The sequence below is a fragment of the Nestor notabilis genome, unplaced genomic scaffold (assembly GCF_000696875.1).
Source record: "Nestor notabilis isolate BGI_N333 unplaced genomic scaffold, ASM69687v1 scaffold6552, whole genome shotgun sequence".
In the NCBI taxonomy this organism is placed as follows: domain Eukaryota; kingdom Metazoa; phylum Chordata; class Aves; order Psittaciformes; family Psittacidae; genus Nestor; species Nestor notabilis.
In genome coordinates, this window is record NW_009917965.1 from 1 (window position 1) to 25,507 (window position 25,507).

Here is a 25,507-nt window from a genome sequence, read left to right on the forward strand (position 1 = left end):
GGCCCGAGGTGATCGCGTCACGGAGCGTGTAGCTGCCCAGGTGGTCGCTGCTGTGGAAATGCAGGAAGGCTGTCTCGATCCGAGCAGCTTTGCAGGCTAAATATAGGTTGGCACGTCTTGGAGCGTCGGTACTCTTTAACTTGCAGGAGTGCTGCTCCTTTTAGGAGGTCCAAGGAAGTTACAAAACTCTCTGCCCCCCCAAAAGCCTGGCGGGAGAGGACTGGAAGTGATTTCTGAGCACATCTGTAGATAAAGTGGGGTGATTGCCAAAGACGGTTTGTTGTGATGCATAAATAACATTTTTGACAGCATTACTATGGCTTTTTTTTCTGTACAGTTGTTTTGTTCCTTCTTTCAGATGCTGCTGGACCAGGGCTGATCATGTTGCCAGGCAGAGAGCTATTTTAAGCAACTTTGTGCAGGATGATGGAAAACTTCAGAAATATTGCCGATGAGACATTTCCAAGCTTCTTGGGCCATTCACTAAATAGCAGCGCGAGTGTCATTCTTGAAAATGTTACTATTTCCTCAAACCCTGGCTTACCCGTTGCAGCTTCGACTGTTGCCAGGAGTAAACCAGGCTGTGACAACAGGTAAGGTTATCAGTTAATATCAATAATATAAAAAAAGCCTAGCTGATGGTTTAGAACATGACGTTGTGGCTGCTCCATCCCTTGCAGTGTTCAAGGCCAGGCTGGACGGGGCGTGGAGCAATATGGTCTAGTGGAAGGTGTCCCTGCCCATGGCAGGGGGGCAGAACTAGGGGATCCTGAAGGTCCCTTCCAACCCAAACTATTCTATGATTTAACTCTGGAGAGAAAAAATTCTGACAGAGTATTTGGTAGATGATAAAACTATTTACTAATCAGTAGCATACTGATCAGCAAACATAGGATTGACTGTATTAGCAGTGAAAAATCTGCATTAAATTAATAACCCATCAAATACTTTTATTAAATTGCCCTTTTAAAGAGTAACTTATTTCTGGACTGATAACAATCAGGTTTCTTTTTACTGGACTTTCAGCTTAGTATACTCAAGTTTGAAGTTATATAGAGAATAATATACTTTTTACATGTGTGCTCTCTTAACTGTCTTAACTCTTCATTTAATTTACCTGAATCTGGCTCATTTTAGAAGGGGTAGTGTAAGAACTAGTGTTATGGATATGACTTAAAGTTTAACACAATTTCTAATGATTTTTCAGTAAGGAGTAGAAGAAAGAGTAACAATTATAGAAGCCTTCGCTCATTTAAATGCTGTCCTATGACTTAACAAGAACTAAAATCAGGCTTTTATACCCAGTGTTTCCAGAAGCGTGTGTTCTAAATGGGATAGCACTAGCCACTAAAAATGATAATGTGGTATTTCTCTAAAGAAGGAAAACTGAAGAGAGGATCATTCTCCTTTCCCCAGGAGACTGGAGAGAGTCATTCTGGGTACATATTTGTACCTGTAAATACAGATTGTCTAGAAAATGCTAAAATATCCAAATAATTGTACTTACAGGAGATGAGTGGTTGTCAATATGTTTTTTTGTTTGTTTTTTCCCCAGTTCTTTGGAAAACAGGAGCAGTGCATATTAAAATGATTCTGCTGTGTGTTTTTCTTCCTCACCTTTACAGGCTTTCTGATATCTCTGCATCCTATTTAGAAGGGAAAAGGTCACCACCATCAGGATCTCCTCACAGTAGTCAGTCAGATCCTGAGCCAATGGGGAGATTTGCCCTCAGCTTTCGTGATGACACGTAAGTGAGATAGTTAAAATCTAATTCTGTTCTGAGATACACATACTAGTATGTGATTTATATGTACTATAAGCTAATTATGGAATGCTTCAGAATTTAATTGCCCACTTTAGTAGCAGCTTCTATTGGCCTTTTGATGCAGTAACTGGAGAGCTCAGCTGTGTATTAACCTATTATCTTACAGCGTTTGGCAGTTTGGGCAGCTTTTCCTACTAAACCAGCTCCTCCATGACTTCTGAAGAGGGATAGTGGCAGGCTGTGTGGAACCATCCTGTGCAGTGCTACCTCTTAACCTGCACAGTCCTACATGAACACTGTACTGCAGTTTAATTGACTGATTTGGCTTCATGTAAATGACAGGAATGAATCTTAAGAAGTGATTTTTTTTTTTTTTTAAATGATGATTTGTTTTTTTGTCACACTAATTAAAAATTTCCAAAGCGTGATTAGTTGACTTACTTGCATCTGTCTTGTCTTTACCTAGTTTACATTACATAATGTAGAATTATGCTGATGGTTCTGGTTCATGTCATATGTGTGAATAATAGTTTTCAGTGATTTAAATCTGTTCTGAGTAAGTATCACGTAGTTTGCATACAAAAGGAACATCAATTCCTATTAAATATGCCTTCCTTGTAGCTTTGATGATTGCTATCTCTTAGCAAATAACTAGTGTTAGTGAAATAGTTTAGAAAGCATTACTAAATGGTGGAAGCGTCGGAAGCTGTTGCGTAGGTTATTCTAACCAAGGTCAGCTTTGTTGCCGTTGTGATACAAAATGCAATGTGTCTTTCTCACTGATAAAATTGTACTGTAGGCAGTAAGTTCTGTAAAAACAAAGAATGTGAGACTTCAGAGAGGGATTCAATGTCTTGATTGTACTCAAGTAAAAAAAAAAAAACAACAAAAACCAACAAAAAATAACAACCCCCCAAAACATGGAATAATTGCACTTCAGAATTTCAAATGTTAGCAGTGTTCAAGGCCAGCTTGGACAAAGCCTTGGGCGATGTGGTCTAGTGTGAGGTGTCCCTGCCCCTGGCAGTGGGGTTGGAACTAGATGATCTTAAGGTCCTTTCCAACCCAGCCCATTCTATGATCTAAAATATTAAAGCAAAAGTATGATTCCCTCAGCAGAGACATTTTAAGATCTTGCATGATAAGCTTATCTTTCCCTGTGGAAGTCCCATGAAACCAGAAGTGAAAAAACTTTCTCACAGAATTATAAAATCTGTTATTTAACAGAGCTATATGTAATTTCAGTAAATCATCTTCTTTATGGTTTAGTCCCTCATTTAATGTTACAAAAAGTGTGCTGGTATTTTGGACTTATGAAAACCTTGTCCAGAGTCTGACTTGTTCCCAAATGGATTATGGAACTCACCCAGAATAGGCCCTTTTCCCCTTAAACTTTTCCATCTCTTTGCAGAAATGAAAAAGAAAGGAACAAACAGAAAAAGTAGAGAGGCATATGTTACACTAAATTTCCTTATTTGTTTCACACTTTAGATTGTGAAAGTGAAGCCCTTGTAATATTGATGTTTATTCCTTTATTGTAAAATGACAGGTAAGAGGTCTGTAGAATCTTTGTTAATGGGAACAGCTGAATTCCTAGATACAAAGCCTATTAAATTGGAGAATTTATCAAATCTTTGTATCTAGAGATGCTGTATGCTAATGTTGGTTTGTATATCTCGCTGAGTGATTTTTCTTTGACATAATCCTCTTTCTAGGGAAGTTGCTACACAAGTCAAAGAACCTCAGCCAACTTCTGTTAATTTGAAAAAATCCCACTCAGTATACAGAGAGCAAGATCAGAATGTCATCAAGCATTTGAATCGCAGTCAAGATACTTCACTTGAGGTGTTGCCACTTGAACGATCGAAAGGTATTAAAATTTGAGAAAAATCGTGTAATTTGCTTTTTATGCTATGGGTGTCTTCTCTTGACCTGTTCACAGTTTCATGGAATAGTCTCAATAGGTTTTGAAAAAGAATCTCTTTGAGTTGAACAAACTGAAAGCTTGTGGTTGACCTGGTGTTCCTAGTTTTCTTCCCAAACTTTGTCCTCAAAGTACAAAGCTAGACAGGAAGCTGGTGAAAATAGTGTTTGCTATAATATACCATAACTAAAATGCAAGTAGGAATCTGAGTTAATTTCAGCAACTTTACTTGTGGAAAATGTGTAAGCTATTTTCTACCCGTTCTCTGTCAGCAGGAGTAAGTCTATGAGACTACATTTTTAAGTCTCTTTTCTTGCAGTATTCTAACCTGTAGTGGATTTTTAACTGCAGCTGTAGAAGCTGGAAACATCCTTTCCTAGTGACATGATGCATGAAAAAGTAGTTTGGAATACTTGCTGTGAAACTTTTTGAAGTATAGACTATTGGAAGCAATATAATACTCTGTAACTTACTTTAGAAGTGTAGCTGTTGATATTAAACTCGTTTGGGTTTTTTGCTAATGACAATCCTGTGATTAAATTCTGCATGTTCCTTAAAATTCAGTAAATATACTTAGTAAATATATACATTTAGTCATTACCTTTTTCTAAGCTTTATTTGAATATTTATGTAGGTTTTCATGAGGTGAGTATATTAATAATTTAATAGAGAATGTGTTCAGTGGGAAAGTACTATGGTTTGTAATATAAGTGGGCCCTTATAAAATGCAGTTCTAACAGTGACGTGTGACTTCAGTCACTTATTATGGCAGTCCTGAAGAAGTGGTAGTAACTATGGCAACAAAAATCACGATGCTTCAGAAAACAGTCTGCCCAGTGTTTGCGATTGGACTTGAGGGTGCCTGATTTTATTTAGTTGATCTGTTTTAACTTGCTGTTTTTTAATGTTTAGAGTTCTAGTTTGGAAATCGCCTTTTATTCTTAAAAATTAGGAGCCTTTTTTGCAAAAATCTGTATGTGCATGCTTAAAACGTTCTGCCTTGTGGGACTCGCAAATGGATTATGGGTGGTTATAACATAAAGATGAGTGGAAGCTGCTTACAAGTTATCAAAAAAAAAAGAATTGGCCCAGTAAATGAAGTGCAACAGTGGAAGAGAACACTTGTTCCTGCCTTTGCTAGTTCAACCTGGGACTCCTTCCTTTTCTGCACTGCCTTATAGACATCTCTAAGGCAGTTGTCTTTCATACTTTTTACAGTTCTAGTCCTGATGGAGCCCTGCCTTTTTAATTATTCCTAGATACTTCAGATCACTGTTATAAGAAGATATAAACTTTGATATTATGCTAATGTGTATGTTTTTGGGCTAGACCTTCAAGAGGTTTGGTCTGCTATCTTCTAGAATAGGTAGCACCTAGTAGTATAATGTAAGAACATCATAAAATACTGCTTACACCACATTCTTTTGTTTCAGATCTGTCAACTGGAATATGCTTCCTTCCAGACAATAGGAATAACAAGGTGAAAGCTTTTCTAAATACAGTGAAATTAAAAGTTTTCTAATAATAATGTAATCGACTTAATCCTGTGAGGGGAAGAGGAAGGGAATTGAAGTGTGTTTACTGTCTTATGTCGTGTATCCCTTAAATTTTTAACAGTGCTAGCATGCTAAATGTGTCATGCCTCCCTTTGCCTCCTTTTTGCAGATCACTTAACATAATTAGTACCATGGGAGCACGACTCCACCTAATCTTTCTCAGTTGTGAAAACTGTTGTTTGCTTGTAGCCTCTGCTGTCTTGTAATCCTTTATCAGTGTAAGGACCTCACATTTTATCCCCATTGTAGTTTAGCTTCACAAAAGGCCTTTTGAGGAACTGCTTGGAATGCTTTTGGAAACTGAAGTAGACAATATCAACCTGATTTGACTTGCCCCTGTACTTACTTGTTAATTAGTTTGAGGAGTATTAGTTCAGGTGACTTCAGTGTCCTCAGCATTAAAAACTACACCGTTTTTAAGAACACAGTCTTCCTGCTGCCTCTGTGTATTGTGTGTGTTTGCTTATCCCACAGCTAGCAAACAGCTACAGGTATTGGCAGGTAGGCCTATGCTTTGGCTGTTTTTATCTACTGTGTTAGAGAAGCTGACAATTATGGCCACAGATACAAGGCAGACAGGAATGAGAGATCTCATGGCACTTATAGAAAACATGCATCAGGCTGTAGCCAGATGCTGTGCAATACATACTCCTTAATGTATCAGATGGTATTTACTAAATTGATTTAGTTTTCTTCCATTTGATTTTTCTAGGGGCCACAGTGGTTGGTGAGTTGCAGTTGAATACTCACAGACATCATCTGAAAACCATAATTCAAGTTCCTCTCAAATTCTTTACTTTCTGAACTTTCACTTTTTTGTTCTCTATCAAAGATGAGGTGTTTATCACAAGAATGTGAGACTAAATCCGAAACTGACATTATATTGTGCTGTTTTTAAAATCATTCAGGTATATAAAAGATACAATATTTACAGTTAGCTAGATTCAGCTGAAACACTACTTTCTGAGTAATTTAGTATGCTTATTTGAAGAAGCACTGTTCTAACAGCACAGGAAAATATTGAGAGTTGTCTGTACTTTTAAGTTGGGATTGCAGCTTAATAAAGGGAGGAGCAATTTGTTCAAGAGTAAACTCTTTAATGCAGTGGTTCAGTAATTTTTTGAGGCGTTTTAAGTTTAGTGTCATTGGGATGCTTTTCCCCTCTTTATCCTTTATGATCCCTGTATTTCTTCCTGTTCCCAATCTGGAAGGTAGCAGGCAAAGTCCATTGGAACTTGAATGCTTCCTGGGATGAGTGTGTGTGTGTGGAAAGTGGTGGAGGAGTGTTTTGGAATATTATTAACCTCATAAATTATGATTAATTGAATTTATACTATAGCTAGTAACTCCTAGAAACATTTCTGTATGGATGCTTTTCACAGGTTGATCCACCTGAACTTTCTGAAAAACTGATAGAAGGTGAAACCTCAAGTGATCACCTTAGCAATAGCCTTTCAAGTTTTTTGGAAAATGAGAAACTTGCATCTTTTGGAAGCTCAGAAGATTCCACTGGTAAGTGTGTTTATAGCTCTGGGTAGTTGAATCTAGAGTTCTGTCTCAATGTTATTGCTTACTGGAGAAGAAAGGTATTGTTTTACTGAAGTATTTAATACAGTATTACGCTTGATCAGGAACTACTATTAGGAATATTAAAGAAAACTTTTCACTGGGAAACTAGCTGTTTTAAAATTGTAATAGGAGTAGGTGGCTATGGGATTTGTCAGAGAAGATAACATTTGGAAGTTCAATCTAAAATAAACATCCATCCTCAGTTACTGTGAATCAAAAATACAGGTAGAAATGGGGGCGTTTGTTTAATAAAGTGGTAACCCTAGCTCCAGTTTCAGTTTAGGTTAATAGAGATAAACTCCTGTGGTGAAAAACATGTACATGCAGTTAGAATTAACTTTTACTTTAGCTTCAGATCAACTCTCTTTAGATGCCACACATGCAGGTGACACCCAAGTTGGAAGTCTAGCTCAGGGATAAAAGTGAGAGCTTGGGTTCTGTGTATCTAAACAAGAGTTTTGAAATTTCTCTGCCCTTCCAGTGGCTGCTGCTGAGGGAAAAACACTTTCTTCTTTATTAGTGCACTTGACTTTGCATGTAACCTGAAGGATGACAGGGTATGTCCTCAGATGCACCAAGAATGAGGAAGGCAGAGTGATAAATAGGTTTACTGCTGTCTTGAGATCAAGCAGCCCTGCATTCAAGTAGAGTTACTGGGAGTTAAAATGCTAGCATATAGTCATCTTGTTTAGCTGTATATCGCTAGTCATGGAGTAAGACAATTACATGCTTCTGTGATGCAATTACTTTTAACTGAAACCCAGGATAATTCTGCTCTGACTGTATGAGTGTGTTGTGAGACTCACTGTATTAAAAATCATAGCGTTGCTTTGATAGTATGTCAGGTGATATAAAATATCTGTGAAAGGTGAATAGGATATTTCTTCTCTTCCAATAGATGATGATATTGATGATGAAGAGTTCTTTGATAACCAACTAGAAGCCTACTTTGAGCAGTTGATGCAACCAGAAATGGCAAGAGGAGACACTGACATACAGAAACTCTCGGAATGCTGTACAGCGCTGAAGCTTTCTGAAAATGGCTTACTTCAAGTAGGTTTAAAATTCAAAGCTCAGCAGGCACAATGGCAGTTAACAAACCCAAATACTGTCCAACAGGTAGCATGTACAGTGAAGGATTATTTTTAATTCTGAAATTAGCAAATACAGGTCTAAACTAGAAACAGAGCTGTTTGAGTGAGTTTCTGACTTCTTCTGTTCCCTCTGCAAGGTTTTCCCTGGGGGGGGACCAAAAAAAAAAGAAAAGAAAAAAAAAAAGGGAAATAAAAGGAAAGAAGCTAGGGAGCTATTTTTGTATTTATTTTCTTCTTCCTTGTTGTGCAGAGCTAGCAGCTGATTCATCTGCTTGTTACAGTAGGTCTTGCTGTTTATGAGATAAGGTGGAATTAGACAAGTAGCTGGCTGTCCTAACAGGCATTAGTCAGGAAGGTTTGCAGCAAAGCTGAAGAGTTTCCTATTATGATGTCTTATTTATTCAAAGGTCTCCCACACCTGTCTAACTTTGCTCCTCACATTCCTCTGTCCTGTGCATAGCTTTCTCCTTTCTCCTGTTAAGCATCTCTGGTAGATATCTTTGTGCTGTCAATTCTGTTATTTGATCTTGCAAAGAGGGGAAAAAAATCCTAAACGCTAAGACGGGATTTCTGTCCCTTCTGTGGGATGATGGAGACTTGCCCTCAGAGAAATCCTGTAATTAACATAGCACTAGGAGTCTTGCCTTAAGATGGACCTTTTCTGCTGGACTACTTAATACTGCATTTCTTGATCCTTATTATAAAAGTAGAAATTGTTTTTGGAGTCTTGGATTGTTTATGCTGGTCTGAATTTAGTGTAACTCTGAGGCATTCTCTTGAATGCTTTAAAGTATGTCTGTTTCTTGTACACCTCACTTTCCTCTAAGCTTCCTCTAAGTAGTGGGTTTCAGTGTCAGAGATGGTAAAATGTTTGTAGATAAGCATTTGGAATCCTTTCAAGTCCACTAAAGGAAGTTATATCATTGGTAACTAAGCAGAAGCCTCTATGGCTACTATTGGTTTGTGATGGCATGATTTTAATTTTGGTTACCAGCTTCTGAGTGCAAAGAATTTTTAGTGACAGACAAATCTCCGTAAAAAACTGTATACCCATAAAATGGTTGCTTTATCCTGTCCCATCCAGCCCCAGTAAGTTGGTCAGCTAAACTGAAGCTAAGGCTGTCTTTTGACTTCATTTGTAACTTGTAATATCCAGGAGATGGGGTCTATCATCTGTATAGGAATTGCCTAATTTTAGTATGATTGTTCTATGACAAAACTACTTTCAGTAGTTCATCTTGTTGCTATTCCTTATTAGAACTACAATTTTTAACTGTAACTGATTCTGGTTTATTTTTTTTTCTATAACTATTAAGATTACATGCTGGCACTTCTGTCATACAACTAGTTTGTACAATCTTTTTGGTCACTGGCATAGCAAGGTCCAAGGTTTTACTGAGTATATAGCATCACTGAGACTTCTTTTTCCGGGAGAGTAAATAATTCTCTTAATTGGTCAGTGTGTGAGCTTGACCAGAATGGGGAAATGTGATTGACTTAAATAGTTAAATCAACTGTAGCTTTTGAAATTTCCAAAAATTCCCAGCTGACATCAGAGTTTCCAAGCTGTGGGAACTGACGTGTTAACCTTGTAAAAGTAGTCTGGTTGCTGATCTGTGGCTGTATGTGAAGAAATGGATAGGTGGTTGTTGAGGAGTGAGAATAATGCAGTTCTGCTCTTCCATCTCAGGTCTTCTCTATTTGTCAGATGTCTCTGCTTCCTGGCTATTTTGGCCATGGCAGTGCGGTAGGTACAAGAGGTTATGAGTAGGATTTGGAGTTGTCAACCAGAAAAGGAGAAGGAGTAGCATGGTGCCCTTGTTAAAGAGAATGAAAGGACATGATGGGAGTAAGAAGAGATCTTCATCTTCTTACTGTGTATGCTCTCGGAGGCAGATACATGCATGGATTGGCATAGCCAGGATCTGTTGTCCTTGGTGGTGGTGCTAGCAGCTAGAGATGCCTCTGGCAGCGGCACCTCAGCAAACAAATGAAGATAATGTATTTTCTAGGGATTTTTTTTTTTAACATTGCAAAAACAACTGTAGTGTAATTTTTTTCCTCATATTTGTTCTCATGTGACTTAAAGGAGAACTTTCAGGTTCCTGATGCTTACCAGGCTATGACAGGAGTAGACTCTGGAAATGCTAGTGATGAAGATTCTCAAAATCAAGGGATAATTGGATGTCCTGTGCAAAGAGAAATGCTGCCCAAAGCAGTATGGCAACTGGTATGTGGTAGAAATTGTCATTTGAATTTCTCTTTGTCATATAGAGTAAGACTGTAGTAGAAGATGGCATTGTGTTTGAGAACTCATTAGAGGTTGAACTAACAACCCATCCTTTTAAAAATTTAGCAATGCCACCTTGGGTTTATATATATATTATATATGTTTTTTAGAAATACTTTTCAAACAGTTAACTTTGGACTTTTTGTACCTACAACTGTTAGCATAAACAATTAACAACTGCACTTCTGACACTTCTCAAATTATCATTGTTTTCGAAGAATTCCGTGACTCCTGGAGATGTGCTAGAACCCCATGCTGCTCCTGAGTTGCAATTAGATTCACTTTATCTTCAGTGCAAGGACAGTCATAAAGCTGATGTCTCAGATGTCCTTCCAAAGCAAGAAATGCAGTCCTCTCAGTGTCAGGCTGCTGCTTCTGATGCCGAAGTACTACACACATCAAGAGGATTTTTGGAGCACTATACAACTCCTGAGGTTCCTAGTGCAAAAGCACCTCAGACAGATGCAACTGAATGTGAAGTTGGTCTTCCTGATACTTACCTATCTCCAACTGCAGACAGCTGTGAGAACATAAGTTTAGCTACAGCAGACAAAGGTTGGTTGTTTTAGATATCTATATAATTGTGACCAGACTTCATTGCATAGAAGAAGAAGAAATAAAATCCTAAGCTATGCATTTTTCTGTAGTTGAGCAAGACGGTAGTAAAAACCAGTGGAGCCTGAAAAAATTTTGACTTTTTATTTAAAAAATACTGACTGTTGTATATTGCACTTAACTGTTGTTATTCATTTGATGATAGAACTAGTTTAAGTTTGCAGTTGCAGCAACTTGAGCTATGTGTTTTGTTTTTTTGGTTTTAACTTGGTGCTGACTTCTGACAAGTGAATGCCTTAATCTAAACTTAAGACTTTGCCATATTTCTTTAAATATTAATCAACAATGTGCCATTTGCTGTATCTTTCAGATGATGTACCTCACAGCATTGTCTATCAAAATGAAGAAGGCAAATGGGTGACTGATCTTGCATATTACACTTCATTTGATGAAGAACAAGATTTAAATCTGTCTGAAGATGATAAAGTAAATGAGGAGTTCATTACTGGATGTATGTGATCTTTTTCCTTTTTTAGTTAGCTCTTGTTATGTGTAATAGCGTTAAGTAAACTTCATTTTTTTTTTTCACTTCTACAAATCAGTATTTGGTGTTGCAAAGCCTCCAGGCTTTAGATACTACAAATTATTTGAAAGCTGATGTTGATAGGTGATAATGATATCATCATTAGTTACAGTTTATAGCTTCCTTCCAAGTTTTCTGCTCTTCCAATGTTCTTTTGTTTTGTTTTGTTTCAAAAAGCATTCTAACGTGTCACTGGTGCCTATTGTATGAGCAAAAGTAAATCCTGCAGCTGTCATTTCCACAATTTTTGCTTTGGACTTTAATCATTGTTATCCTTTTAAGAAGAGAAAACAGTAGTCATTCTGTCTTCCATGATGATTATGAGACAGGAAATAATTGTAAGTAAGAAATTACTACAAAATCAACTAGAATGTGAAAAGAACTGCTGAATTCACTGGTGGTTTTTTGAGAAGCCCTTGGGAGTGTCTTGATGCTAAAAAATGGTACTGAAAAATGTTGGAGCTTATAAAGAGGCTTTATGGGACTCAACTTCTAACAAATTCCAGGCCTTTTTGTACCTCTGTTTACTTAAGAGTTGTGTATTTTCCTTAAGCTGTCTCAGGCTGATCTTCATGAGCCTGTATGTTTGTCATACAGGCTTGGATAATATGTGCGTAGTGCTGTAAACAAATCAATTCCTTAGCACCAAAATGTCATCTGTTTTACTAGACAGATTCAAGCAATGTGTGTGACAATATTTCCCCTAGACTCTGCTAGTTCCTGAGGTTGATATATATATATATATATGGATAGGCTAACGTAATCTAAAGACATCCACTGTCCACTCGAGGTTCTTCTTTCTTTCAAAGAGAATGCTGTATATGTTGCTCTGTAGAGTTGTTTATTTTGAATGAGTAATCAACCAGGGTTGATGGGTTGGAATGTTTTTCAGTGCTGTAGTGGTTTTCTGCTGGAACAAGCAAATGTGATCCGATTTGATAGAAACTTCCCTATCTACCATGTCAGTAAAGCAGAGCTCCTCCCTTATTTTTCAAAAGCCAGGACGTGTCAGACACTTGCCAGCACCTCAGACTCAGGTTGTTAAGTAATTAGAATACTTGACTGTTCAAAATTTTTCTAAGGCTGTTTAGCTTGTTCCAACCTGATGGGTTTTAAAAGCAATTCTGCTTTTGAGCTGATTGACTTACCTCTTCACACGGTAGAAGACATGTGCTTCCAGACTCTGTGTGGTTAGCATTTTTCTGGCTGCTAGTTTGCCTGTCTGTCTGCAATGCTCAAGTGTGATGCTTGACAGCTGAGAGATTTTATTTGTAGGGACAGAAAGGAAATGTTACATCTGATGCTTCTGAGTCTCGTTTATGACATGTCTGTCTCTGTCAGCAAACTGTGCGCACAGTGTGTTCTTGTATAGAATAGTGCAGGATTGCTCACTTGACAGTTTGGTGCTTCAGGAAGTCTTCAGAGAGCTGTATGGCTTACACAGGTTTAAGTAAGAACTGATACTGACTTTAGAGTTCAACTGGATATAGCGATCTGTTATTGATAATGCTAGGTTTACTTTAGGAAATGCAGTTGGATTGCTCATTAAAGATGTATTCCAACTCTGTGTCTTTCCTCAGAGCATGCATTATGACTTCCCATAAGTAATTTTATGGACAACAACCATATTCTTGTCCATTCTTGACTTGTTCCTCCGTTTGCCCTGTGCCCTCTATAGCTAGGGATGCTGAGTGTATAAGGCCACATATTTCATAAGTTTTGATGAGCTTAGTGATCCATTAACATTGAAATAAGGTGGTAGAGCAGTATCTCTTGATCATTTTTTCACGTAATTTTGGCAAAGAAGTTTTTAAATGTTCATTGTTCTGTAAATGGTAACTGTGAAAATAATACAAGTATTTGAATTTAAAAGCAGTATTGGTTTATTTGGCCTGTTAATTTGCACAGGTATTTCATGAACTGGTCTTTCTTTTGCTCCAATTCACAGGTACCACCTTCATGAAAATTCCAAAATTGAATGTAGTTCAAGTTTCTTTGGAAGTAGGCATATGATGGTCTATTGTAGCTTGTATAGGTAGCGTAATTTATGAAAACTTATAGTTTGGTTTGGAGTTAAGGCTGTAGGATACTTTATTTACCACTAAGTTAGTTAGCTAAATGATTTTACTTTTGCTCCTAAAGATCCAGGGAGTACTCTTTTAAAACTAATTTCAGATGAACATTTTTAACCATAATGGGATGGGATAACTCCTTTTGTGTCCTAAACTGTCTCAGACATAGAATTAGATATTGAAATGTCTGTCCCTCAAAGTATAGTTTAATGATGCAAAATAATAATGACACCACATAACAACTTATTCCTTATTTTAATATATATTCTCTTTGGCTTTAAGCTGAAGCAGCTGCTATGATTGCACAAGACCAGGAAGAATTTGAGAAAGCTCACAAACTTGTGCAGGTAACTAATGATCTCGGTGTAAACAGAGTAGTTCTCTAATTTATGTGTAAGTTTCAACTTCTGAAATCTCTTTGTCTGCAGGGGGGAAAGGTAGACATTCTAAACGCATCTGAATTAGCAGATACTTCGTGGAAATCGGCCAATAGCTGCATTCTGCTGAGAAATTCTGATCTTGATAAAGATGCCAGTTATTTACGGTTGTCTTTGGGGGAGTTCTTTGGTCAGAGATCTGAAGCTCTTGGTTGTCTTGGTGGAGGCAGTGATGTGAAACGGGTATGTATCTTAATATTAAGACACAATGAAAGGACAAGAACAGCAACAGGTAGTACTTCTTTGGTTTTGTTTTGGTTTTTTATTATATTCTAATTAATTCTTTCTGAGAAATACTTTTCTAAGTTTACTTGGAAAGGAATTCCTCTGTGTGTGACAGGTCTGGGTTGGGTTTTCTTTCTCTCTTGGAATTTCTGATGTGAAGAGCTGGCAGGCATTATCGATGAATCTTGATCTTTACCAGTTGGTCAGGGTTAGAGAGAACATACACCATATACAGGGTGCACACTGGAGGTCCAAGCAAATGACCCACATAATAGTTGAATGAAATGCTGCTCAGGTGGGTATTCAAACAGTGAGGATATCTTTGAATGGCTATTGATAGTTGATGTGCTATTTAGGCGAACACCTAACTTCAGTAAAAATATAATCATCTAGTCTCTTAACTTAGTGATATACTTCTGTATGCTTCTTGCATCTGTTTGATACCTGTCTTTTTTCTGATGCTGGTAGACAGTATCTCACCTGCACTGTAGACAAGAAAACAAAAAATGGGGAAGTGTGTACGCTGGGAGGAAGATGTCAAACATGCATGTGTAATTCAGTTGTGTCCTGGCGAATTGGTAGAGTGGGCATGTTCTGTCCTGACACATTCAGAGGCTGAGTGGCAGAGCATGCCTCCAGGCAGACACGATGAGAACATGTCTACGTTCTTTTGTCTAACTGGTAAAAATAAGTTAGTTTACGTATATATTGGAAGTGTATGTATTTGGATTAGGCGTTGGCAATGCTAAGAGGCACATGTTATTTCTTAGTGGTACGATAGCCAAACTCCAGCTGTGGCTGAAACTGCTTTGCAAGCCCACTGGGCCTATTTATTAATGATCAAATTTACTCATGTTGTATTCCTGGATAATTTTTGTTTTTCCCATAGCCATCTTTTGGTTACTATATTACATCTCCGAAGAAAAGACAACCTGTTGCTTTGCTAAGGCAGTCTGATTCATCAGGAGGTGACTTCGGCCAAGAGATTTCACAATTGTCTGAGGTGTTTCAAGGTAATTGAAGAACAGAACAGTCAGCCCTAGATTTCAGTTATAACAGTAGTTAAAAATTACCTGTGTATAGCTATTAAAGACTATGAAGAGTAATGTGTGATAGAAAGACTCTAGTTTTCATTCACCAAATATCTTTTTTGCTGTGAGCACCTCCCCCACCCCTTCCCCCAGAAAAACACAGGACCTAAACAAGTATCAAGTACTACCCTGAATTATCTTGGATATTTCAGCATTTCCAGACACTGGATAACTACCAGAATATCTTGTAATAATTTACAGTCTGTTCAGAGTTTTTCTGTTGAAAAAGCTGTACCAATGTGGTACCAAAACCCAACCACCACCACTACCAGACATCCCCCTCCCCCCGAAAAAAAAGTCAACAAAAAAAAAACCACCCAGAAAATTGCTTTGTTTGCTCATATAGATATAGGGGACATAGGGAAAGAAGGAAAACAATTTGGGTTGTAACTGGGTGTACTGGCTTCAGCGTACACCATGACACTGAGCTGACAGTGTGTGCATAAACTTTTTTCCTACCATCTTTAAAAAACAATAAAAAGTTAAACTATTGTGATAGCTGCTTATCTTAAAGTAATGATTTAGGAGATTCCTCCAAAACTGTATATGCAAAGATCACAGCATGTATTTTGGTGTGTATATATGCCTATCAACTTAGTATGTTATGTTTAGGAAAGGATGGGTGCGTTTTAAAGCATCTCTATTGCTTTTGGTAGAACTGTGGCAATATCAATCTTTGTGAACCTGCTTGTACAGTCAGTCCAGTGGCTTAAATACTTTATTGCATTAGTGAAAAATATTCATCAGGCTTTTATAGAACCTACTTTTAAACAGCTTTACAGCTATAATTTTCCTAATGCTGAGACCTTGCAAATGTTATAAAGTCTCTCTTAATGATTATTCATTTTAAAAAATGTTAGTGTGTTTAAATTAACTATACAACAATCTGGACTTTTGTCAAAGAATACCAGCAGTTCATTGAGTTCATGACCTCTGGTTAAAATATAGTTACAATTGTTGCTTTCAATAATAGAAAAATACCCTAATGTGCTCTTCAGTATTTTATATAAATGCTAGAGAAGGTAGGTTTTTGGGTCACTTTGTGGCCAAGATATTAATAGTTACTGCCATCTGATTTTAAGTAGTACTGGCAATAATAGTCTTTATCAGGAATACCAGTATAGAATTCCTGCTTAAGGAGCTGCAGGTGGAGAGGAAGGTGAGGGGTCAGCAACTTGGGAAGGGTCTTACTTGAAATACAAAATATGTCCAAACCCCAAATATCTGCCATAGGAACAGAAGTAAAGGTGGGGGGGGAAAAGAAACAAACAAACTCAAACCAACTTCTTCCCCACCCCCCAAACCAAATCCAAACTAAAAATGTTTGTTGCTTCATACTTATTTCTTGCCCATCAGAGGATCTTTAAAAGTTAGTTTTAGCATTCTAGGGAGTCTGGATGTTTTCCTTAAAGCAGGAAGTCATTTGTTAGAATGATAGCTTCTAGATCTCACATAAGCAATAATTCCTAGTTGGGGTTTGATCTCCTAATCAGGAAGATTATTTATGGTTTTCTGTTTGTCCTGAACATAATCCTTCAAAATCACCAGTCCATTGCTATCTGTCTCAGTCAAACACTGTCTCTAGCATAAGAAAATTGGCTTTACTCAGTTTTAACTCTTGTAGTTAACTACTGGAATTTGGTCTATGTTCATATGATCATGTAAACACCATTTTATGAAAGTGTTTGTTTAGCTTATGCTAATGTGATAAACTACTTGAAAATTTGAAGAGTGTGAGCATGATATTCATAATGCTGTTAACTTTGTGACTTGAATGTAAACTTTGAGTGCTGTACAGGAAACAGTTGGTGCTTGCAGCATTTCGATTTGTACCTTTACAGCAACTCTTTTTTCTATAGAGCATTAAGGGAGTGTGTGTATCCCAAGAATGCAGGTGTTTAGACAATTTCCTTACTGTAAACTAATTCCCTGTCTTTTTCTTTGTTCTTAGATGACTTAGAAGCACAAGCAAAAGAACATGAGAATTCTACCAGCTGTGAGGGTGCATGGCATAGGATGGATACTGCAGCTGAAATGCATAAGAGCATCAATACAGAAGCTGCTACCAAAAATAGAGCAAAGGTATTTCTTGTGTTTTTCTATTAAGTGCAACTATGAGCTTAAACAAAATCCACATAACTCCAGTTATTATTGTTTCTTCGAATGTAGCTAAATTTGGACTTTCATATCAGCTCACTGCTTTTTATATTGATCAGGTTCTCTGGGAAGATACTGTGTATTTGGTCGTGGTAAATTCTCTCCTGTTTGTTCTGATGGGATTTTACTCCCAGTTCTTCCAACTGAATTAAAACACTTTAGGATTTTAAAAGTTTTGCAGGAACTAAGGCTTCTGAGCACTCAGTCTTTGTTTAATCTTTAAAAAAACCCAAACAAATTTGTGGAGTAGACTTAAAAAGTCACAACAATGAGAATTATGAGAACAATGAGAACACTGCCTATTGCAGTGTTCCTTTTTGACAGATGATTAAAATTCTGACAGCTAGAAATGTTAATATAGTGCCATATACCAAAATGCAAAATAATTAAAATAAACAAAATGTAGAAAATGGAACTCTGAAAAAAAAAAAAAGCCACCCTCTTAATTTGGTGCTTAACTCATTTTGGTTTGTTGTAGGATGGAGTTCAGAAAGACAAGTTTGAAGGCAGCCAATCTAATCCTTCTGACTCTGTTCTAAGTATTAGCACGATTGCATCCGCTATTGCTAATGCTTCCTCCAGTGCTGATCCTTCCCAGCTAGCTGCAATGATGATGGCGCTCTCCAATAAAAATAAAAGAACATGTTTTGTTACTGGAATTGTGAATGAGACAGAACTCCCTGCTAATCAGACATTATTTAGCAATGCGGACAATAGTGCATTTGATATGGAAAAATACCTCAAAAAAACAGATGAGATTGGACATGAAAGTGAGTGTGAGAGTATTGTAAAACATGAAGCATCTGATACGTTTTTACTAGGTAAAGATAAAAATAAGGATATTCCTGCAGAAGACTTCATAAATAATCATAGCAAGCAGCAAGAAACAGAGAAGCAATTTCTGGATTACTTTAATGAAGAAAATGATATTCAGAATTTCTCTAGTCTGTCTGGTGTTCCCAGCCATGAAGATGTGACTGCAAATAGGGTTAAGTATTCAGAAAAGTCATCAGATTTAGCAAACAGTAAACACTTACAGTCACTGAATACTGATCTTAGATCAGATACACTCAATACCCAAACATCACCTACTGGAAATGAAGCACAGACATGTTCAATTCCTTCAGCAGCAAAAATGGAAGTGGCACAGAGAAGTCCACTTCCTTATCAGACTGACAATCTCACTAGTGGATGTTGTATCAGGGAAGACACAGAAATAGTAGATCAAGCAACAAATTCTGTTTCTGAATCATGTAATGACTTGGAGGAGAAAAGTGCAGGAAATATTCTGTCACTCAGCAACTTAAAACCTGCCAAGCCATCGAGAAAATACGTCTCAGTAAGTCCTACAAAAGCAATGCCTATGCAGAAATTGAACAGCGATGAAAAGAAGCAAAATGCAAAAATAGAGAAGAGAAACAAAGATGCCAGTATTGCTTGCAATGGGAATGCTAAACATGTAACTTTTGAGAAGCTCTCCCCAACTTCTCAGAATAGTACTGGTAAGTAAACTTACATAAATGTAACCAGTTGTTAAAAAGGCTTTTCTTGACAGTAGACTTGTTCCCTGTGCTTAAATAAACACTGTTATTAAATTCTTTTTATTTACCAGAACATAAGCCTGTTCTATCTGAATGTGACTTGCAGCCTCTGGAGGATGAGCAGTATACCTTCAGACCTTCAACTTCACCGCTTATTCACTCTTCTCCTAGTGAGACTTCGGGAACAGCACTTTCAGGGTAAATTCCTTGGTCCAGGTTATGAGAATTAATGATTCACAAGGATTTTTGAGGGAAGCAGGTTTTAGTTTGAATGTTGTCCTTGGTCTCAGGTTACAGAAGATCTTTATTAGGCTGAGACTTCATTCTTAGACTAAGCTTTCGGTTTGCTTTTATTATATGTATGGGGAAGCAGTCTTAAGCAATTGTTAACTTTTTATTTTCCACACTGGCCTGATGAGGCACAGATGCTGTATGGGAACATTGCTGCTTCTGTTAAGGATTATTCAGTATTACATGAATACAAAATACTCAGCTTTTTAGATACATTGGATACTTAAACCTTTGTGTTGATACAGCTATAAAATTCCATACTTTTTAATTGTTCTAGTGTAATTTATCTGTTGCAAATAAAGCTATTTGGTTGGGTGTTATGCTGTTAATTGTAACAAAACTTGACGCTGTACAGATCAACCAAGATGTGCTTTTTAAGGTTATAAGTATTTCACTCAGTTTGTTTCTCTGATTCATACCACTGCTTGTTGTGAGAGAGGCTGGGTAGAAATATTTGAATTGGTTTTGACCACTTTGTAATTTGAAATGGCCACTTGAGCCTAAGATCTAAGGCTTTCTTAGTGACTGAAAGGGCAATATTACTTAAATGAGCTTCCATAACAGTAAGTGTTATATAAATGATAAGATTACAACTAAGTTGATTATGTAGCTGTAAACGTATAAACATAGCCAGTAACCACTGACAATACACATTCTTCTAAGCAGAGACAACTGATTTCTTTGCCTTAACTTTTAAGTTTGCTGTTTAATATTTAGCTATGGTTAGTGTTGTACATGCTATTAGATTTACAGGCTGACTGGCATTTCTCAGAAGTTAAAATGTGCAGAATGACAAAGGGGTGAGAGATCCTGCATTTTCAGGTGTGTGAAATTAAGACAATCTCAGCAGTGAATAGGAAATAGTAATGTGTGATGCCTGGGATATTGAATGATTTCATTTGACAGTCTTCCATCTAGTTAGATAAGAGCATATTGATTCACTTTTTTAATAATTTGTGCTGTTTCTGTGACGTCAGCATCTGAGTTGAGCTGTGGAATTCTGGTGCTTTGCCTTATGGATTTATGCCCAATGAAAATGAGTTTATGTACATCAAAGCGAGAATTTGTAAAGGTTGAGAGCTGATGTCTTCTGTGTACTAACTACTAAATAGAATGGCTGAGGAAGTTGACTTTTAGAATACTATAGCTAATGTGTAGCACTGATTTTCTTAGGGGCAGTGTTAGAGATACATTCTAATACTGACATACTTTGTATCTGTTTTTCAGGTCTGAAACTGACTTTACTAGCCAGTCATGTTATCAGGAATCTTCTTGCAAAGAGAGTGTATTACTACCTCAGTCGTTTTACTCAAGTCCTAGCATGAGCAGACTAACCTATGTCTCTGCATCTGACAGTACCCTTAAGAACACAGCTGTAATACATAATCCAGAGACATACTGGGTAAGAAAATCTTGAACTGTAAATACATATTAATTCTCCTACTTTAGAACAAACAAACAAGACAACATCTCCCTCTCACCTCTGAACCAAACCCTTAAATGGTCAAAATAATTTGAAATTAGAAAAGTTGTAAGGGTTCGAAACAGTTTAGGACATGCTGTGCATAGGAACAATGTATTTTGCTTCCCCCCTACTCCTAACTATTTTAGAAATGTAAATTCTGAAATAGATTGTGTTAAATGCATGAACTCTAATAGTAAAACATTTAAAGAACTGCTAACGTCTGAAAAAAGTTAGACTTGGTGGGGTTTTTTGCCCTTTCATTTTTTCCTCAATTTCTTGTTAAGTCATTCTGTTCTTGGTGTGCATTACAGCATTCCAGTAGTAGTTTGCAGGATCTGTATCTGTTTTCATCACTCCTGAGGCTCCATTTCTGCTCAGCTTCAGCTATTAGGAGAATACTTTTCCTGCTTTTTTGTCTTGAGAAATGTTCATAAATACGTATTTTAGATTTAACTTACTTTTTCATGACTGAAGCTAATAATTTTCTACCTCTGACAGTCATTCTGACTGTTCTTACTGCTTTAGCAAAGATTGTACTCTAAGAGTGAAACTTTTGTTCAGACTTGCAATGTTATGCTGATTAAGATAAATGGTATTCTTTTATCTAAATCCATGGGCTCCTTGGAATCTGGAATCTTTCTGTTATGCCTCCGCCCTTCCAAACTGTGTGGAAATGTGGATGGAACTTAAAAACAGAAATGCTATCTACTATTCTTTTATTATTGTTTTTTAATTTGCAAAGGGTGAGGCTCTTCAGGACTGGTGGTTAGTGAAAGCTTAGTGAAGCCTTCTTTTCCGTCTAAAGGAAGCACCAGTAGCAATGTTCCTTCATGCTGAAAGCATCAGGAAGAAGGAAGCATGTGTTCTGGCCTATAGCCTATATTGTTCTAGGTCTGGTTGCACAGGGAATATCTTTTTCATCCTGATGTTTCCAGTGGGAATCGCAGCCCAGTAGGGAGGAACCCAAGGGCCAATTTAAGTGGGTATTTGCTTGCAGTCTTTGCTGGTGTAGCATCAGCTCTTGGATCTGGTTCATGTTTGAAATGCATATGATTCTAGGTTCCTGTCATCTCATATAAATGGGTTACCCTTGATGTGCTAATGTTACTGTCTGCATATTAGTTTGCCCCTCTGTCTTGAAAAGATGTTAGTGTTTGAGTAGTCTTTGTTCCCCAGAGTAGTTCAACAAGGATATCCTCAAGTACTTTGCTGAAGTTTTACATTTGTGTTATGAGTACATTGATAAGTCCCACTTAGAACACAACAGTACTAATTTATTCCTTTGGGTTAGTGATCTTTTATGCTGAGAGAGAGTCTGAGAGATCTTAATCTCATTTCTACTTGTTAAGAGCCACTTTCATGTCCCTTGCCTGAAGCTTCTTACAGACAAGATTGTATTGGTTTTGTGTTCAGATCTGAATACTCACTGCAGTACAATCTGTTTAACCAATGGTGTACTCTCCCTTTAACACTAGGGCCAGGTTGTCAAAGGTGCATGATTTTTAAATTTTTTTTTGGTTATTTCTTGTTTGGTTGATTTGGACTGGTGAGCCACCTCACCTCAAGCAGTGCCTTGAATGCCCTTTGTAAAGGATTGTAACTTGCAGCTTACTTTTCTACAACAATCCAAACAGCTACTTTGTTTTATTTTCCCTTTCTTTCACATGCCTTTCCCTGCCTTCCGGGTCCTATTTACTTGAGCTGAACAATTGCTTTGTACTGCAGATACTCTTCATCCTTTTGTGTAGCAATCTTGCTCCTTTGCCGGAGGTACACCTGACCTGAGCTGATGTCTGATTGCTTTGATGTGATACTGCCTAGTTTTGGGTTTGAAAACCTTCAAAATTATTTTGAAACTGCAATTTTGAAAATGGAATCTGTGATCTGGATGTACTTTACAAGCAAAAAAAAATTAACTTATGTGGCACGTCCAAAGAACACTTAGTTTTTTCAGATTGATAAGGGGACATACCTGGAGTTCCATCCACTGTGTTGTGAAGACTGCCACATGTGATGCCAGCTGTGGGGGGGTGGTTCTCCCGTGGTCAGTCTTCCACTGATTAGTGCCAATGCTATTGTTAGTAGCTATGAACAGTGTGGGAGAGGGTGTATCACTTCTGCTCTTGATAGTTAACCCAATAAGAAGTTCCTTGAAACTCACTGAGTATATGCATATTCATGATCTTTTTCTCTTGGTCTGATTTCCAAGTACAAGACCCCCATGACCTTGGGACTAAGAGGAATTGAGAATGGGGGTGAGATGTGCTCATTTCACTTACACCATGCATACCTGCCAAAATGGAAGCTCTCTGGGCTTGAATGATTTCTTTGTGTGAATGCACAAAAGAGAGTCTTTGTGTCAGTGCATATGTATGCATCTCAAATGAATCCTTTTTTATTAGTGACTTAGTTCAGGGCCATTCAGCTTTTTTCTTAAAAGACTGTCAAGTAATGTCTGCAGAGGTTTTGTTTGTTTGTTTTTTCCCTTAAAAAATATATCTGCTAAGATGTTACTGTAATTCTGTTTCTAGGTCTTTAGCTTTTACTAACAACCCAAAGTATAGATTTGATACCTAATCACATCAGCTTTTTATTACTGGACTCTTAATACTTGGAAATTCTCATTTCTTGTTAGAAATTTGGATGTTAGTAAGCACCTTTGCATTCAAGAAAGTCAAAGAATATGGAGAGGACTATTTATACTGCACTTGGATACTGCTATTTAGGACTGATTCATGCATTATAAATTTGAAAATCTTCCTGGTATTGGATCCAAACACAATAAATAAGACAACTCACTGCGGGTCTCTGTTTTTTAGGCAATAATATCTGTGAAGCTGGCAGTGAGTTTAGGAATCTGCTCCGTTTGTGTTTGGGGGTTGTTTTTATTTTTTTTCCAGTATAATCACTTTCCCACAAAATGGCTTTATAAAATCATAGGAAGTTAAGTATTTTTGGCCCTATGGAAACTTACAGTTGGTGGTAACTTCAGAGAGCAGAGCATTCTTACAGTGTTAATGTCTACAGTGGTGGTTTGATCCCAGCTGATGGCTAAGTCCCACAAACAGCTCACTCAGCCCCCCACAGAGGAATGGAGGAGAGAACTGGAAGGGCAGAAGGGTGAGGAACTTGTGGTTGAGATATAGATGTTTTAGTAAGTGAAGGGGTTGGGGGAGGGGAGGAGTGGTGCAAAACCAATCTCTTGCTACCAGCAAGAGACCAGTGCCCAGCCAATCTCCGAGGAACAGCTACTTTGGAAAAATCTTCTCCCCAGTTTTATTACTGAGGATATTACATGGTACGGATTCTCTCTTTGGTCAGCTGTCCTGACTTTCCTCTTGCCACTTATATCGTTTCCTTACCTCTTGCCCACTGCCAGCCTACTCTCTGAAGTGGCAGAGTGAGAAATGGAGAAGGCCTGGACACTGTGCAAGTACTGCTCGGTGACAGCTAAAGCACTGGTGTGTTAGCAATGTTGTTTTGGTCACAAATCTGAAAATAGAGCACCATAGGGGCTGCTATGAAGAAAACTAACTCCATCCCAGCCAGACCCAGTATACCTAGCTAGAATGTGACTTGGGTAGCAAACAGGTTGAAGTTGCAGGTTTTCTTTTTTAAGGCGAAGAGCCACGGATGTTACAAAAGCAAAACTTCAAGCAAGACTTTACAAGCTTGATTAATTATATTTGGTGGCAATACAGGTGTTAAGGTCTGTCATCTTTTATGTATGCTACTTGCTTTTCTAAACTTTTTGCTACTGTATATTTGCTTACTAGGGTGAAAATGCTGGTGAACTGAGCACGACAATAATTCGAGCAAGCCCCACTCTTTCACAGGAACAGACAAATGAAAATGTAGAAGACCGTGTATGTCAAAGAAACAAAAAGGACGCACTGCTTAATATTGACCAGAAAGCTGAAGAAAATGAAATTGCAGGTCTTCAGAGAAAACTTGATGATATACTGGGTCAAGAACTGTCCAAAGAAGGTTTCCCCAAGAATGAAAAGCAGCTTGCATCTATTTCTTCAAATGTAGCAGCAAATCATAAAGAGCTAGACCATGTTAAATCAGCTTTACCAAGTAAATTCTGCATCTTTCAGCCACTTTCTGTTAATGTTGATGCACAAGAAGTGTGGCAGGATCAAACAAGCAGAGCACAGAGACAAGGATTACCGTCCTTGAATACATTACCTGTATATCCTGGATTAAGCACTTATATGCCGTTCAGTCAAAACTCAGCTGGTGAACAACATGTTCCAATTTCAAGCTTTAAATCCCATGTCACTACTTCTGAGAGTCAAGCTTCTGTTCCCACATTGCTCACAGGACATTCTCTTGCAGCGACTCCATTTGCGCAACAGCACCTGGGAAATATACCGTCTACTGGAAATACAGTTTTGTCTCAGTTTCATGGCTGCAGCTCTGGAGGTTTTGGTCTTCCACCGGGGCTTCCTTGTTCTGGTATCCCGGCAGGACATGTTGAGAATCCAGTTATGGTAGGAATTCCTTTAGGTCCAAATATTGGTCCTGCCTCTCTGGGCACAGCTTCCCTTTGTAATCCACACCCTACTTCCTGGAACAAGAATATCTTAAATCTGAACTCATGTACTGCACAACCTCTTGGATCTGGTAGAAATGAATGGGAGCTGACAAAGTCACCCGGTAAGTGTGGTTTTTAGGGTGTGTTTAAAATACAGCTGTAGGCAAGAATAGCGACAGTGGTTATGCTAATATTATAGTAAATAAAATCAAAATGACTACCAAATGTAACCACAATTATTCTTTATGCAAGCTTAAAATACCTTAAAAAAGGTATTACTAATTTTCCTTATTTAATAATGTTTTCTGAATTCAGGGTCTATTCTTACAGTCCCTCTAACTGTCTTAAAAG

The 25,507-nt window shown here is 37.6% G+C and overlaps 1 protein-coding gene across 1 annotated transcript in view; it reads left to right on the forward strand.

Annotated features, from left to right (window-relative positions):
* The first annotated feature begins 423 nt into the window (after positions 1–423).
* Positions 424–25,507, forward strand: part of CEP192 (centrosomal protein 192kDa) — a 63,735-nt gene continuing 38,651 nt past the window's right edge. The window contains exons 1-17 of the mRNA XM_010009489.1: positions 424–593; positions 1,626–1,748; positions 3,482–3,636; positions 5,124–5,170; positions 6,629–6,758; positions 7,714–7,868; positions 9,999–10,139; positions 10,418–10,754; positions 11,125–11,265; positions 13,692–13,756; positions 13,838–14,029; positions 14,961–15,084; positions 17,114–17,244; positions 17,798–18,821; positions 18,932–19,058; positions 20,379–20,553; positions 24,393–25,287. Coding sequence (XP_010007791.1) covers positions 424–593; positions 1,626–1,748; positions 3,482–3,636; positions 5,124–5,170; positions 6,629–6,758; positions 7,714–7,868; positions 9,999–10,139; positions 10,418–10,754; positions 11,125–11,265; positions 13,692–13,756; positions 13,838–14,029; positions 14,961–15,084; positions 17,114–17,244; positions 17,798–18,821; positions 18,932–19,058; positions 20,379–20,553; positions 24,393–25,287 — 4,132 coding nt within the window. The remainder of the gene's footprint in view (positions 594–1,625; positions 1,749–3,481; positions 3,637–5,123; positions 5,171–6,628; positions 6,759–7,713; positions 7,869–9,998; positions 10,140–10,417; positions 10,755–11,124; positions 11,266–13,691; positions 13,757–13,837; positions 14,030–14,960; positions 15,085–17,113; positions 17,245–17,797; positions 18,822–18,931; positions 19,059–20,378; positions 20,554–24,392; positions 25,288–25,507) is intronic.